Source organism: Ranitomeya imitator, chromosome 1 (assembly GCF_032444005.1).
Source record: "Ranitomeya imitator isolate aRanImi1 chromosome 1, aRanImi1.pri, whole genome shotgun sequence".
Taxonomy (NCBI): Eukaryota; Metazoa; Chordata; class Amphibia; order Anura; family Dendrobatidae; genus Ranitomeya; species Ranitomeya imitator.
Window position 1 is genome coordinate 849161283 of NC_091282.1, and position 16965 is coordinate 849178247.

Here is a 16965-nt window from a genome sequence, read left to right on the forward strand (position 1 = left end):
ACTGAGCGGTCACATGGTACCACTCATTACAGTAATGAATATGCGGCTCCACCTCCGGGGAAGCAGGGACTGCACAGCGCCAGGACCAGGTGAGTATAATGGGGTGGAGGAGCGCTGAGCTGCGCGATACTCACCTGTTCCCCATTCCAGCCGCCGCTGTCTTCAGCGTCTTCTGCAGTGACGCTCAGGTCAGAGGGCGCAGTGACGTGGTTAGTGTGCGCCCTCTGCCTGAACCTCAGTACAGAAGACGCTGAAGACAGAGCAGCACCGGAACGAGGAGCAGGTGAATACTGAAAGTGCCGGGGGCCTGAGCGACGGAGAGGTGAGTATGTGATTTTTTTTTTATCGCAGCAACAGCAAATGGGGCAAGTGTCTGTATGGAGCATCTTATGGGGCCATAACGTTTGTGCAGCACTATATGGGGCAAATATCTTTATGGAGCATCTTATGGGGCCATTATTAACCTTTATGCAGAATTATAAGGGGCATATTTTAATATGGAACATCTTATGGGGCCATCATAAACTTTATGGAGCATTATATGGGGCTCCTGATTCAATATGGATATTCAAAAACACTTAACCTACTGATGTCTCAATTAATTTTACTTTTATTGGTATCTATTTTTACTTTTGACATTCACCGGTAGCTGCCGCATTTTCCACCCTAGGCTTATACTCGAGTCATTAAGTTTTCCCAGTTTTTTGTGGCAAAATTAATGGGGTCGGCCTATACTCAGGTCAGCTTATACTCGAGTATATATGTTATATATATATATATATATTGGTGCAGAGGCAAGCAAACAAATTCTACAAGACGAAAATAAAAAAGTGCCAAAAAAAAAAAGAAAAAAGAAAAACACAAATGACGACTAGGGGTTATCAGGGACTTTTTACCCCCATGGGGTAGTTGCTAACTACCCGACTGTTGTGTCCGGAGAGACAGACAGACTTCTCCTGATGGCAATCCTGCTGCTACACGTCAACAGAACAGCTCTTCCTCTAATGGGCTGCTCTGTCGACAGGGTGTGACTGCAGACGTGATGCCGATTGACTGCCGAGCTGTCATGCTGATTGACAGCCGGGCTCCCTGTAGTAAGCTAGCGGGGAGCCAGTTGTTAACAAAACGGACATCGACAGTGACGCCCCATCAACAGAACAGAGTGGAAGAGAAGGCGCTGCTCTGTAGTATTGAGGTCATTGGAAGACGTATTATTGCTGGCAGGAGTAGTTTGTGACCGCTCCGAGCTGGCAGAGATCGGCGCCGGGCAGAACAGGCAAGTGGTTAATGGCTACCTGCCTGTTAGATCTTAAAACCATAAGAAATACATAGAATAGCCCCAGATAACGCCTTTAACGTTTTCTTACAAACCCAAGGTGAACTAAAAGGTAGTGAGGATATAAAAGGTTACCGACAATGATACACACCTTTTGTCTGTAGTCGTCTTCAAGGCACCTCCTCGAAGATTACATAAACTGCAGTGCTGTAGAAAGAATAAATAAATGGAGCAGCCAAGACATAATCTACCCCAATTTACAAGACGCCCCCTTTCTGCATGAGTTAATCTAATGACATCAGTCACCAGTGAGAGAACATGGCGAGCAGGTTCCCAGTCCTAGATTACATTTGGAGGGACTGCTGGAACTAACAAGGAATACAGGTGACTAGAGAAATAGGGTGGTCAGGTACGTATGGGCAGGGGTGTTGGCAGACTGGTTTGGGGGTATTTTTGTAGAGAAATTAGCTATGAACAATAAGAAAGATGGGTACTCACAGCATTCCAAGCACAAGCTGAGCAACGTGAGCAGATCCAATTCTCCTTCACTAAATCTGGACGAATTCCGTAACAGCCTGAAAAAAAAAAAAAAAATCACAGTATTGTAAGACGTTAAAAAGTAGCCTTCATTTTATTTTTCATAAATCAATAGTACACATGAAAATAAGGAACATAGTAAAATATTTTATTAAATAAATCTGCTTCTTTCTCCCCCCCAGAACTGAGAATTCACAAAATGATATAATGTGCCTTCAGTGACCACAGATTTTCCCATTACTTAGCTAGGAGATGACAGCTGGTGCTCATAAAGTTCTATGTGCAGCAGAGTGTCCGTGTGCCTCTAGCTCCTCCCATATTCCCATTGCTTAGAGCTCCACCCCCTCCATAGAATTTTAAAAGCACCAACTGTCATCTCCCATCTCAGCAATAGCGAGATCTGCCTCCACTGAATTTCCCCATGAATTGGAAGAGGCGTTCAGGAGGAGAAAAAAGCAAATATATGATAAAGTTTCTTATTTTAATTCTGATTTATGAAATAAAAATGACAGAAACTCTAAGTTAAAGAGGGAATTGCCAGACTAGAACATTAATGGGAAACACTCACTGGCATGGACCTGCACACAGCATTTTACACAAGACAGCAGGGGACTTGTGCCATCTTCTCCAATGTAAGTGCTGACTGGTAAAGGATCCATATTGCTTTCACTGGGTGTAAAACACATTTCTGGTATAATGGGCTTCGTTTTCTGGCCTCGTTTAGGACTGACTGACTCCGTCAGCTGAGAAATATCCTAGAAAGTAAAAGCATCATGTGATACAGGGTGGTATGTGGGGTAGACCTAGGAAGAAAAGGAGAACATCATAGAGGAGACGAGGAGGACTCAATACCTGTTGGCAAGGAGAGAAGAGGGAACACACTGCGCAGTATGGCTTCACCAGCGCAGCTATGGCGTTGAATCTCCGCTCTGCCAAAAAATTGGGTGGCTTGTTCTTCCACAAGTGTGACAGAAGGTTAGGTAGGGTCTCCGTGTCACCAGCGTCATCTTCGGTAGAGAACGGGATAGAATCTGAAAATCAGAAGAGGTGGTTAGTAGTGATGAGCGAGCGTGTTCACCAATCGATCGTGCATTGGGGTGCTTGGGTACGCGGGGGCTCAAGTGCCGTGATCGGGTCCCCGCCCCGCATGCGGGGATTGCCAGCCATGAGCTGTAATGCCGTAGCCATGCTGGCTGCAACATTACAGCCAATAAACAACGTGGGGTGGGGACTCTAGCATGGCGCTCGTGCACCCGCCACACTCCCGAGCAGACGACATATGGCTAAATAATTAGAGTTTACAGGAAAAGGGTACTGAAAATATAGAAAAAAAATTGTTACTTGACTGTCCACATTACAGTGATATTGATGACCTATCCTTACGCCATATGATCATTATCAGATAAATGGGGTTCGGACAGCCGTTGCCACCAATGAGCTGTTATCAGAGTATTGGGAGCGGAGCTGCATCCCTGGAGGAGCAAAGGGGCTCTGCAGCCGAGAAGAACTTTTCCTTCCAGCAAGTGCGACCACCTGGCCTAGAAAAACGGCGGCTGATAATCAAGGCAAAAACCTGTATACTAGAAGATTAAGAATCCACCCCCGTTCTAAAGAAGAAGATTTTAAAGAAGAGTTAAATTTGCCTTTTACAAGCATTTTGCAATTTTAACCATTTATGAACATGAAACAACCCCTTTAAAAAAGGAACCTGTCGACTGATGCTGCCCAAACCAAAAGGGCAGCAGGAATCTGAGCCAGAATGTGTGATTGCAGCCAGTTATGTTTTATTCGGAAATGATCTGGCGTTTTAGAGAAAACATAGAAGATCCGGCTCGGGACCATAGCGGGAGAATTTCATATACTAAGTGCTGCACTCATTTTAAAATGCCCATTACTAGACCTTATATCCTGTCCATTACAATTCTTGATGAAACCTCATATGGTACGAGCATATAATCACTGAAGTGCATTTCCACAGTTTATTCCAGTTTACTCCATCTGAGCGAATGGTTAAGGCTTCTGGAGAAAGCCCACTGGTAGCCACAGACCAGACTAATAAAGCACCAACGCCAGCCGGCTTCTTATGGCCTCACTCTAGTGTCTATACATAGGTAGAGACCTGTCAACCATCTGGAGTGGTGTGGGGAGAAGGTGACCAGGGGTGGTGTCTCTCCCTATGGTTCCTGGCTGGCTCGGCAAACTAGGTTATCTCCAAACCGCTCCAGTGTTTCAGAGTAAAATATACTTGGCTGCAATTCTGCAGCTAGTCTCTGATGCATGTGGCCCGTGGTTTAGGCAGCAGGAATTGACTGGCAGGTTCTCTTTAAGGACAAAGCTGTGGCCACACGGCAAAGTGAAGATTGCAGTTTCACATTGCGACATCTCATCTAATTGTCAATGGGATTGCATTGCAATCCGTGACCAACAGCGACTGCTGAAAAAAAATCCAGCATACATAGATTTTTGGTTGCAGATGACTGACTCCATACACTCCTCCCCACCTGGCTCTGCTTGACCGATTGGTTTCTTCATGTCAGTCAAGCTGAGGTGGGTGGGAAGAAGCAGGCAATATCTGCTCCATGGTCCTCTTAGTCCTGGCGTCCTGCTCAAAACTAATTTGAAGGAACTCTTCCATTTCATAAAAAGGTCTTGCATCTTGGATTATTTTATAGCTACAAAGCAGATACATTTCAACCTTGCACAAAGGAACAGGAGCAAAACTGGAAACTTGGCTTGCCGATCTAGCCAGATCTTTACCATCATCACTGGAGACGTCCTGCTTGACTACCGACAAGGGAGAGCGGGTTGGTGGTCTTCCCAGTGGATGGCGCCTGCTTTTCTTAATTTTCATCTCTGGGAAAAGGGCCTTATGCTGAAAAGATACGATAAGTGCAGACCATTACATTAAATTTGGGGCAATTTTACAAGCAAGTACCCATAAGCAGATGTAACCGTAACGCACCTTGGGCACTTCCACTTTTTTGGAAATTCCAATAGATTGATCCTCTTCTTGCCTGTCAAATTTTGAGGCAAAGTGTTCAAACGCTTCTTGGCAGGACATCCGTGTTTTCTCAAACACAATCTTCTTTGACTTGGGGACAACATAGAGCTTGGGAATTGCACGCAGAGGCTTCAAGTCATCCTCTGTTGATGGGTCTACAGAAGGGTCTGAAGTTTTTATACTGGAAAAGTTAAATAAATGGCCTTCAACCAGGGCCCTCTGTTTCTTGCCACATCTTGCTTTCTTGGGTTTCAAAAAACAAGGAAATGTCGCTAGAGGATTCTCCAAAATGTCTGGGAAAATATAAAAAAAAAGAAAGCAACATTTGTGAACATTCTCAGGCTTAAATGTACTATGGAACAGTTAACTCTCTCACTGCATACTTTAGCTGGGTGTAAGTAGGGACTCAAGCCTGGCTACTAATAGTGATGTGCCATAGAATATAGTAACAGCTAGGCCCCGATTCATCATGGTTGTTTCTCCAGTAATTTGCTCCTTTTTAGTGGTTTTGGTAGATGAGCCTTACTCTGTGTAAAATTTGCACCACTTTTTTAAGCGGTGTTTCTTTTTTTAAAAGGAGCTGTACACTACTCATACAACTCTCTCTCCATCGGTAGGTTATCCAACAGTATCTTAATAACACTTACATCACACCTCCAGTGTCTGCGCCATTCCAGTTGTTTTGACAGGGTCTTTCAGACGCAATTGACACCTGGAGGGGGTAGGTTGAGAGCAGCAATAGCTCTGACTTCTTCAGGATGTAGGATTTGTCCTACGGAGGGGAGAGTGAAGCCACCGCCGATTGGCCGCAGGGATTGCATGACATAAAAATGTCATGCGAGCACTGGGAGAGCCAGAGCTAACACCACCCAATGACGGCACCGCAGGGGAGTGTAAGTTTTATTATTATACTCATTGGGGAAATACGAATTGAGTAAGGATGGAAAATACTAACGGTACATGGGTAGCTGTGGGATGCTTATTGCCAGTGTGGGGGTTACACTGGAGGAGAACAGGAAGCTGTGAGATGCTTGTTGGTGGTGATACAGAGCAGATAATGGCCACTCTGCTCATGTATCATTTTCTGATTTATGTCCAATTACATCTTCAAGTTACTTTTAAAGACAGCAGACCATCAGGTATTTATCCTGTATGTGGGTGGCATCAGGGGAATTATTATTATTGCATGGCAAGAACAAAGGTATGGTGCATGTGTGGGCCACAGGAGACCATAGTGTTACTGTGTATGACCCAAAAAAGGACATTATTACTGTGTGGAGCACCAGCAGGAGTACTTTTTCCCACGGTCCAGGTGACTAGTGATAGCTAATGAGTGTAAGGCTGCATACAGGCCACAAACTGCAGTATCCCGTGTCGCTGGGGTCCCACTTCTCTGTACAATCATTGAATTTTGCAAGGAAACAGCAGTTCCATCTCTAGGACTGAGTGGCTATTACGTCCGTAGTGTATATTAAGCAAGAACCCTAAAACACAGGGATGAGTGGAATCCGACACTACATGCTCAGACACAAAGGATAACAAAGTTCTAGATACAAACCGTCACAACACATTTTGCCATCATCCTCGCACTTTGTTCCATCAGCCATTTTATCATCTAAAAGAACATCAGAACCAAAGACTTCCTTCAGTACTTTCTGATCTTGCACCTTCTGCCTCCGGGGCTGGGTGCGCTTTCTGTATTTCCTGGGAAAACACAAACATTTACACTCATTTTTGTACACTGAAATCAGATTTTATTATTATTACTAGCTGAAGAGCCCGGCGTTGCCTGGGCATAGTAAAAATCTGTGGTTAGTTATAGCACCTCACTTCTCTCATTTTCCCCCTCACACCTCATTTTCCCCCTCACTCCTTTCATTCCCCCCTCCACTTGTCATTTCGACCTCACATCTGTCATTTTCCGATCACTCCACTATTTTCCCTCACTCCTCATTTTGCACTCACACCTCATTTTCCCCTCAGTATATACCTGTTTGTCATCTCCCTTATATATAGTATACACCTGTATGTCATCTCTTGTATATAGAATATACCTGTATGTCATCTCCCCTGTATACAGTATATACCTGCTGTATGTCATCTCCTCCTGTATGTTAGGGCATGTTAGGTTAGGCTATGGGTTGAACTAGATGGACTTCAAGTCTTCCTTCCACCTTAATAATAACTATATATATTGTATATACCCATGTGTAATCTCGTCCTGTATATAGAATAACACCTGTATGTCATCTCTTCTGTATATAGTATATACCTGTATGTCATCTCCTCCTATATATAGTATATACCTATATGTCATCTCTTGTATATAGTATATACCTGTATGTCATCTCCCCTGTATATATAGTTTATATCTGCTATATGTCATCTCCTCCTGTATATACCTATGTGTCATCTCCTCTTTTATATAGTAAATACCTGTATGTCATCTCCTCCTGTATATAGTATTTACCTGTAGGTCATCTCCTCCTGTATATAGTATTTACCTGTATGTCATCTCCTCCTGTATATAGTATTTACCTGTATGTCATCTCCTCCTATATATAGTATATACCTATATGTCATCTCTTGTATATAGTATATACCTGTGTGTCATCTCCCCTGTATATAGTATGTATCTGTATGTCATCTGCTCCTGTATATAGTATATATCTGTCTCATCTCCTCCTGTATATAGTATATACCTGTATATTGTATATATCTGTGTCATCTCCTCCTGTGCATAGTATATACCTGTATGTCGTCTCCTCCTGTATATAGTATATTCATGTGTCATCTCCTCCTGTATATAAGTATGTACCTGTATGTCATCTCCTCCTATATATAGTATATACCTGTATGTCATCTCCTCCTGTATATAGTATATACCTGTGTGTCATCTCCTCCTATATGTATATACCTATATGTCATCTCTTGTATATAGTATATACCTGTGTGTCATCTCCCCTATATATAGTATGTACCTGTATGTCATCTCCTCCTGTATTACACCTCGTTCACACGTTATTTGCTCAGTATTTTTACCTCAGTATTTGTAAGCTAAATTGGCAGCCTGATAAATCCCCAGCCAACAGGAAGCCCTCCCCCCTGGCAGTATATATTAGCTCACACATACACATAATAGACAGGTCATGTGACTGACAGCTGCCGTATTTCCTATATGGTACATTTGTTGCTCTTGTAGTTTGTCTGCTTATTAATCAGATTTTTATTTTTGAAGGATAATACCAGACTTGTGTGTGTTTTAGGGCGAGTTTCGAGTGTCAAGTTGTGTGTGTTGAGTTGCGTGTGGCGACATGCATGCAGCGACTTTTGTGAGACGAGTTTTGTGTGACGCCATGCATGTAGCAACTTTTTGTGTGTCGAGTTGCATGTGACAGGTTAGTGTAGCAAGTTGTGTGCAGCAAGTTTTGCGCATGGCAAGTTTTGCGCGTGGCGAGTTTTATGTGTGGTGCGTTTTGAGTATGTGCAAGTTTTGTGTGAGGCAACTTTTGCATGTGTTGCAACTTTTGTGCATGTGGCAATTTTTCTTTAAGTCCCCCTTGTTCACATCTGGCAGCTGTCAATTTGTCTCCAACACTTTTCCTTTCACTTTTTCCCCACTATGTAGATAGGGGCAAAATTGTTTGGTGAATTGGAACGCGCGGGGTTAAAATTTCACCTCACAACATAGCCCATGACGCTCTCGGGGTCCAGACGTGTGACTGTGCAAAATTTTGTGGCTGTAGCTGCGACAGTGCAGATGCCAATGCCGGACATACACACATACATATACACACACACATACACCACATTCAGCTTTATATATTAGATTATTCATATTGTAAAAGAAAGTGACAAGTATTCCTGGTTAAGGAGTTGCCCCTTTCTTGTTAAAGAAGTTCTCTGTGCTAAAAACAGTTTCCTGGGGGGGTTAAATCTCTGTATAAGCTCTCATATTCACACATGGATACAACTTAGGCCACTTTACAATCTGCTCCTGCATCAACATCACATAACCGCTGCAGCCTGTGACTGAGTGCAGCAGTCAGGAGACTTGAACATCATCACGTCCGCAGAGGCCTGTGCTGCATCCATGGGGGTGACGACAGGTGGGAATGGGGAATTAAAGAGAACCTAGGGATGGACAGGATCCCTCTATAGCCCAAAAATGGTCTATAGATCTTGCAATTTTCTGCAGGTTGCACCAAGTGGATTTTTGTTCTCAAGTTAAGAATAATGAAATATCTTCAGAAATCATTTGTAATAAATATGTATCTTTACAAGGTAGGGGGTCATTTCTAATATACTGAGGATATGACATGGAGGATGTGACATGGAGGATGCACTACGTGGTCATGGTCCTGTCACAAGGGGACAGAGTCTGATTTATAGAAGGTGAGAGACGATACCTGCGGCCTACTTTCCCTTGAGCTTTCCTCAGCAACCAAGCCTCCAGCTCGGGGCTGCTGACTTCAGTGGGCTTCAAGTGGTCAAGAACAGTGATGTCCTTGCCCTTCTTCCACACGTCATAGCGGTCTGGCTGAAGGAACTTCACAAAGACATCCATAGAGATCTTCACCATGTCCTTCCGACATGTGCACTACAAAGAGGAAATCCAACGCTGACGCCCATTACAATGATTAGGAAACACCCAAAGACCCTAATGGAATAACGGACTAACCTGTGTGGCCATTTTTCCATAATCAACCCAGCGCAATGTTGCAAAATTGGTGGACTCGGCACAATTAAATCCATGATTAAATCCCGCATGGTAGCCATATGGAAAAGTGATCATAAACTCTCCTGCTTCCTGTGTGATCTATAGGAACAAGAGACGCCATAGACTTAGCTTTAACTAACACAAAAATGCTTTTTTTTTGTCACATCTTGCACATTTCTTACCCGATCAAACGGAATCCCATACTTCTTGAGAATGGATGGAGAAATTAGAGTCATTTTATGCCTAAGGAAGGCATCGCATCCTTGAGAACTGCCTGGGAAAAATCCTGTTGGGAAACAGAAATGATCGATCAGGGTGAAATTAAATATGATTGGGCGTTTTACTGTCTCCATGGAGACTTCTAGCCGAATCTGTTCTCTCCCCTCTTTTAAAATGGAGAAACATTATGGGATTGTTTATCTTTTGGGGACAATTCATTTATCTAACATCAATATGTGTATTTTGGGGTAAAAATCAAATTTGTAATTGGATTCCAGTCAAAATGTTGCAGTTTGCCTTCTATAGCCTCTATACTACACTGTCTATTGATGGCTGCAGAATTAATTATCTGGGAATCCACCAGTGAACTCATTCAGATTGAATGATGGGAGATTTTGGAACCTTTTTCGTCTCCTCTCAGCCGATTTACAGCCACAGACCACATTAAAGACACGAGTTTTCAATTAAATCAAATTACAAAATTTACCATATTTTTTTTTACACCCAAATACGTGCATTTCCGTAAAAAAAAAGTATATAAATGTGCTCAGATGTGGAAGACCCTTTAAAGTGTTATTCTTTTTTTTTGCCTTGTTCGTTTACAGGACTCTTCCGCTTCCATTATACTCATTTCCCGTGCCGACACTCTTCTATTGGTGTTGGCACTCACGTGATGTTATGTCACCTGACCCTTGCGCCCAATCAGCATCACTGTCCCGCCTTCAGGCAAATGGAACATCAAGAGGAAGTCAGAGTCCCGCCACAGCTCTGACTTCCTGTTGATGTCCAATATGTCGGAAGGCGGGGACAGTGATGCTGATTGGGCGCAGGGATCAGATGACGTAACAACATCATGTGAGCGCCAAGAACACGAGTGCTGACACTGCTGGAATGGCGCCAGAACCATGATGAGAGTACAGGAATTTATATTTTAACGGGGCCAAACATGGTGAATGAGAAGGGGATGTCCTGGTAGTGGAAACAGGATTTAAACGGACAGCAACATCCTATAGTCAGGCTTAGATTTACATTACCATTTATTCTATAGAAGACTTATTGTTCCTTGCTAGAAATTATTTAAGGCAGAATGTATTTTTTCTGTAAACCACAAGAACGGACTAGATAACCATTTACAAGGCTCTGTTCAGATCAGCATCATTCTTTCCATTTAGATCGGAAACCACGCTTACCTTTTGCCAAACGTTCTAGCCTTTTTCCATGTTCAGGGGGAATTGCATACCTGTCAAATACAAAAAAATGAAAGTTATATGAGGCATTGCAGAGGTTAAGTCCTGGCATTAGAAATAATACGATTTATGGACCCCCTTAAGAAATACTGTCTAGAGTTTATCTGGATAGTTCACAAGTCTCATTAGTTGCCAGCGCTGACCTCGGGAGGATAACGCTCTGACCAGACGTTTTACAGCCTGTAGCTGGTCTGCGTACGTCGGCGGTGACCACAACAAACTGGTGTACTGTATCAATCATTATTGAGTGCCAAGTTTTTTGATACAGTTGATTTAAGGGGCTGGAAACCCTACTTGAGCACCTCTACTCACAAATCTATAGAGTGCCGTGTATCTTGTTCTTCTAACAACAAACTGGTGTCGTGATTTTCTAAAACAACTTTTTTCCTCATTTTTCAGATGATGGAGTTGCACGACACTTATTTTTGCACAAAGCGCTGCAGTTTCTATAGGTATCATGTTGGGCTACACTTGATCGCTTTCTTTTTTTTTACTGTACAGTATTTCATATTAGATTTTCATAGTTCAGACTTTTACAAACATAGCAAAATCAAATATGCTTTTTTTAAAAAAAAATTAAATATCTTTATTTTTGGATTGAGAAAAGGGGCTGAATTCAATAAATACAGTTGCAATCAAAAGTATTCAACCCCTATTGCAAACTAGGCTCATTTGCAAAATGTAAAAAAGGTTCAAAAATAAAACCGAGTCAAGAACAATTTATAGACCCCAACAACTAATATAACAGGCGTCTTCTCCAAATTTAACACAGAATTACTTCATTCTCCTTTTAATAAGCATCTTCAGTACTTATTAGAGCACCTTTGGATGTTATAACCTGCTGCAAAAATGATGCAACACCAGCCTCCGGCAAGGATCCATTCCTCAAGGCCAATGGCCTCTAGGTCTAGGATAATGTTCTTGACCAGCCTCCGGCAAGGATCCATTCCTCATGGCCAATGGCCTCTAGGTCTAGGATAATGTTCTTGACCAGCCTCCGGCAAGGATCCATTCCTCATGGCCAATGGCCTCTAGGTCTAGGATAATGTTCTTGAGTTGTCAGAGAGCAGTACTAAGCTATAAGTAGTGCTGAGCTATGTATCTTGTTCTTGTTTGTTTGCTTTATTACAAAACAGCAGAAAGGGCACAATTTGGTAATAATCCCAATTTGCAATGGGGGTTGAATAATAAGGCAAAGAAACCACTCTATTTGTTCTTTTAGGCCCCCTGTAATCACTTCAACATTGCAGTTAAACTGACGATCTCCTGTGTAGCTGTGGAAATACAACAGTGGCAAAGTAGAACTTCAGTGGCCATCGTCTGCCAAAGGATAAGAGAGAAAAAGAGGGTGAGGGAGAAAAGGGGGAGACCTTGTAAGGTTGAGGGGTGATTGAGGGTGAGAGAAAGGAGGAGAGAGGGGGAAAGTCGGGATGATCTCTTATGCTACATAAAAGGGACATTACACCCAATAAGGAGTTTCTCGTTCATCAGATGTAAGATTATTGTGAATTGTGTTTTTACTAACACTCAATCACAATTATTTTTGAGTGTAAATGCCCCTTCAATTATATTTTCTTGCCCAATAAACAAATAAAACACCATGCTTTAAAACTTCATTAATGACTGCCAAAACTCATTAAAATGGCGTCCACTAGGGGGCCTTAAAACAGCAATCGGAAATAAGTGTAGTCGGAAAATCTCCAAGGTTTTAGGTGGAGAAAACGATTGGGGCCATTTTTTATTTTTTTTACAATCCCAGATGAGATGAGCGGCGTTATTGAATAACTGCGATCACGTAAAAAATAGTGAAATCAGAATTAAAAATCATTTTGGTCTTCCAAGACATGATCTATTCAAGGTCTCTCTCAAATGTCTGTGAAATTAAAAATGTTTAAGCATTACCCTGAACATGGATTTAGTGAGGTGAAGAAGAAAAAAAAACAAACAAACAAAAAAAAAAAAACACCACTCTACGCCTAGTGGGCAGCAAAATCTGTGCACAGCACCCCTGTATTTGTTGCGGTCATGTCCAGAGCCCCTTACAAAGCCCTAATAAGATTCCTTCATTTTAGTGATAATTCCTAGCCTGCCCAAAAAAATGACCCCAAAGATTATAGCCAGAGCAAATGGAGACCCCCTAAGCTCCCTCCTAAAAGATTCATTGTAATTCCTAGACCCTGGAGCAAAATGTTGCAGTTGACGAGTCCTCGATTAGTTTCTAGGGCAATCTGTCGAGCTAATTTATCCCCTCCAAGCAAGCCAAATACAGTATCAAAATGATATAAAATGTGTGAGGGTGTAATTAGGTATACATCCACAAACATTTTGGAATGACAAGAAGGACGTCTACATGACGACACCACTGTTACGGTCAGCGACAGTGGCACCACCAAGGACAAGAAAAAAAAAAACAGTCTGTGTAACAGATCTATAATAGATTTATGGGTGTCTTGACTTGTAGGACCAGGTGACAACCATAACTTTTGAAGTGGAAGACCAGGGCCTGGTATAAAGATAATCTACCTCATCCAGATTTATACCTATAACAACTTTGTCCTCTATAAAAAGTCAATCTTATCTAGTTCCAGGAGAAAATTGTCGAGTGTCTCCTATTTGACTCAATGGCACAGGAGACAGTCTTCGAGTCCGAGGACATCGGGAGACTGTCAGAGCGACATTTTATTAGCCCTGTCCCTGCCACTACCATCCAAAACTGTCCCCAAAAAAAGATGCCGGACTTTTAGGAAGTACAGCAGGAGCGTTTCCTGGTATTATTGCCCCATGTGCGCATCCAAATCAGGTCTTTGAGTCACCCCTGTTTTGAACTCTACCACATAACTTCCCATTATTAAATTGGCATGATTAACATTAAAAATTGTGCAGTAGCATCTTTTTTTTCAAATCATATTTTCTCTCCTTAGTGGGCCCCAGTAGAAGGGAATTTTTATTGGACAAGTAATAAAAATAATGTTTTCACCAGTAAAACACATTTTACCCCATTTCACAAATTACAGGACTTGATCACTCACATACCAAATTCTCATCCACATACCAAATTCTCATCCACATACCCACGTCTGTATACTCCAGAGTGTGAATTCCACAAATGTTCCTCAAAAGTCAGGTCATGTGACAATTACTTCCATGACATCGAATCATAGAATGTTATAGTTGGAATGGGCCTCCAGGATCATAATGTCCAACTGCTCAATGAAGGACTCACTAAACCATCTCAGACAGATGTCTGTCCAGCCTCTCTTTGAAGACTTCCATTGAAGGAGAGCTCTCCACCTCTCGTGGCAGCCTGTTCCACTCATTGATCACCATCTAATCTGTGTCTCCTCCCATTCAGTTTCATCCCATTGATTCTCATGTTTCCACGTGCAAATGAGAATAATGATGATCCCTCTACCCTGGGACATCCCTTCAGATATTTGTAGACAGCTATTAAGTCTCCACTTAGCCTTCTTTTTCGCAAGCTAAACATTCCCAGATCCTTGTAGGACATAGTTTGCCGTAAACTCACCATCCTGGTAGCTCTACTCTGAACTTGATCACTCACAAACATTGACCATTTATCTAGATCTGACTGTGTTTAGGACTATGTCTGGCTTTACAAAACTCTTCTTTGCATTTTTATTACCTATATATTATTTTACAGAGTCTCAATTGCAACTCGAACTATGTAATTTATCAGCTTCAATGCATTTGTAATCTTCAGCATATAGGCAGAGCAACCTAAGCAGCATATAATAGGATGAACAAGCAGTGCCACAATATTAAGAATGGGGTAACAAGCCACACAGACATAAAGATTTACAGACAATTTTTGTTTTAGTACAAGAAAGATCCTACACATCTCCAATTAATATAAATTGAGCAAATTCCTGAAAATTTTCCCAACAGAAACCAGACAGAGAATCATACTGGTCTTTACACTGGCCAAGTTTACCACTGAAGGGGTAAATGAATATACTGAAGACACTACATAATCCTTGTGCTTTGCCCTGCAGTTTTCTCATATTATTCACATAATTATTAATTTTTATTATTTTTATTTTTCTGCATTTTGCTCAATTCTCCTTCCTCTCCCATGTTTAAATTCAGATCACTACCATCTCCAGGTTAAATCAATGTTTGTCTGAATTTCTCCTTACATAATTATGTTTATGTAGTTTTATGTTTTTAATATATACTGTATACACTCGAGTATAAGCTGACCCGAGTATAAGCCGACCCCCCCTAATTTTGCCACAAAAAAACTGGGAAACTTAATGACTCGAGTATAAGCCTAGGGTGGAAAATGCAGCAGCTACCGGTAAATGTCAAAAGTAAAAATAGGTACCAATAAAAGTAAAATTAATTGAGACATCATTAGGTTATGTGTTTTTGAATATCCATATTGAATCAGGAGCCCCATATAATGCTCCATACAGTTCATGATGGGTCCCATAAGATGCTCCATATTAAAATATGCCCCATATAATGCTCCATATACAAATATGCCCCATATAATGCTCCATACAGTTCATTATGGCCCCATAGATGCTCCATACAGTTCATTATGTTATGGCCCCATAGATGCTCCATATACAAATATGCCCCATGTAAATACAGTTCAGTATGGGCCCATAGATGCTCCATATAACAATGTGCCACATATAATGCTGCTGCTGCAATAAAAAAAAAAAAAAAAAAAGACATTCACCTCTTGTCGCTGCTCCTCAGAGTCCCGTCTCTCTGCACTGACTGTTCAGGCAGAGGGCGGCGCAGACACGAATACATCATCGCGCCCTCTGACCTGAGCAGTCACTGCAGAGGACGCGGAAGATGGAGAGGCGGTGGAACGAGGAAAGGTGAATATGAAATACTCACCTGCTCCCGGCGCGGTCCCTGGCAGCTTCTCCCGGACAGATGGTCTCCGGTGCCCGCAGCTTCTTCCTCTGTCAGCGGTCACTGGTACCGCTCATTACAGGAATGAATATGCAGCTCCACATTTATGGGAGTGGAGTCCATATTCATTACTTTAATGAGCGGTACCACGTGACTGCTGAAGAGAGAGGAAGGTGGTGCCGGCGCCGGAGACCATGGGACATGCAGGGACCGCGTCAGGAACACCAGGAGCAGGTGAGTATGTGACAGTCATCACTCCCCCTCACCCGCCGACCCCCCCGCATTCCATGACTCGAGTATAAGCCGAGAGGGGCACTTTCAGCCCATTTTTTGGGCTGAAAATCTCGGCTTATACTCTAGTATATATGGTACATTTTGAGATCGTAAAGTCATTTGTGTGCGTTTTTCTCTGTTTTTTTATACACACGTTTTCCAATTGTGGAGTCATTTCCCTTGTTAATCACTATAATTACCGTATGTGAATTTCCCATTGACCAATCATGTTATCCCATTAAGGACTGACCTCTACAGTATAAAAGGCCATGATAGTCCCTGATATGCTTGATGAAGGAGTGCTATCGACTCTGAAACGCATTGCATGAACAAAAACTTTATTTTTCTATACATCTGGATTTTCCAGTCATGAGCGGGGTTCTGAGGAGTGTGAGGAGGCGAGCTCTGGCTCCTCCCCCCACTCCCCATCTACACAGAAATCTATACATAGCAAATGCCTTCTCCTAGCTCAGTAATGGAGACGTCTGTCTTCACCGAATACAGGTTTTACTTCAGAACTGAGAATTTAGATAATGACTAGTGTTGAGCATTCCGATACCGCAAGTATCGGGTATCGGCCGATATTTGCGGTATCGGAATTCCGATACCGAATTCCGATACTTCCCGCGTATCGGATACCGGAATCGGAAGTTCCCAGAATTCAAACTGAACGCAGCAGCCAATGAGGAATGATTGGAAGTGTGGGCACATCCTGTTTAGCATGGTGGGCATGTAAGTACTGGCAAGGCTTGGATTGGCTGCTGAAATGATGTCACTCTGCACTATAAAAAACGCTGCC

General features: G+C 42.3%; 1 protein-coding gene across 1 annotated transcript in view; it reads right to left on the bottom strand.

Annotated features, from left to right (window-relative positions):
* LOC138651263 (lysine-specific demethylase 4B-like) overlaps nucleotides 1-16965 on the bottom strand; it is a 102399-nt gene that overhangs the window by 13442 nt on the left and 71992 nt on the right. Inside the window, exons 6-16 of the mRNA XM_069741332.1 lie at nucleotides 10944-10993; nucleotides 9717-9820; nucleotides 9496-9633; nucleotides 9224-9414; nucleotides 6373-6518; nucleotides 4776-5107; nucleotides 4571-4685; nucleotides 2666-2844; nucleotides 2382-2568; nucleotides 1775-1851; nucleotides 1428-1483 (exon numbers count right to left, since the gene is read on the bottom strand). Coding sequence (XP_069597433.1) covers nucleotides 1428-1483; nucleotides 1775-1851; nucleotides 2382-2568; nucleotides 2666-2844; nucleotides 4571-4685; nucleotides 4776-5107; nucleotides 6373-6518; nucleotides 9224-9414; nucleotides 9496-9633; nucleotides 9717-9820; nucleotides 10944-10993 — 1575 coding nt within the window. The remainder of the gene's footprint in view (nucleotides 1-1427; nucleotides 1484-1774; nucleotides 1852-2381; nucleotides 2569-2665; nucleotides 2845-4570; nucleotides 4686-4775; nucleotides 5108-6372; nucleotides 6519-9223; nucleotides 9415-9495; nucleotides 9634-9716; nucleotides 9821-10943; nucleotides 10994-16965) is intronic.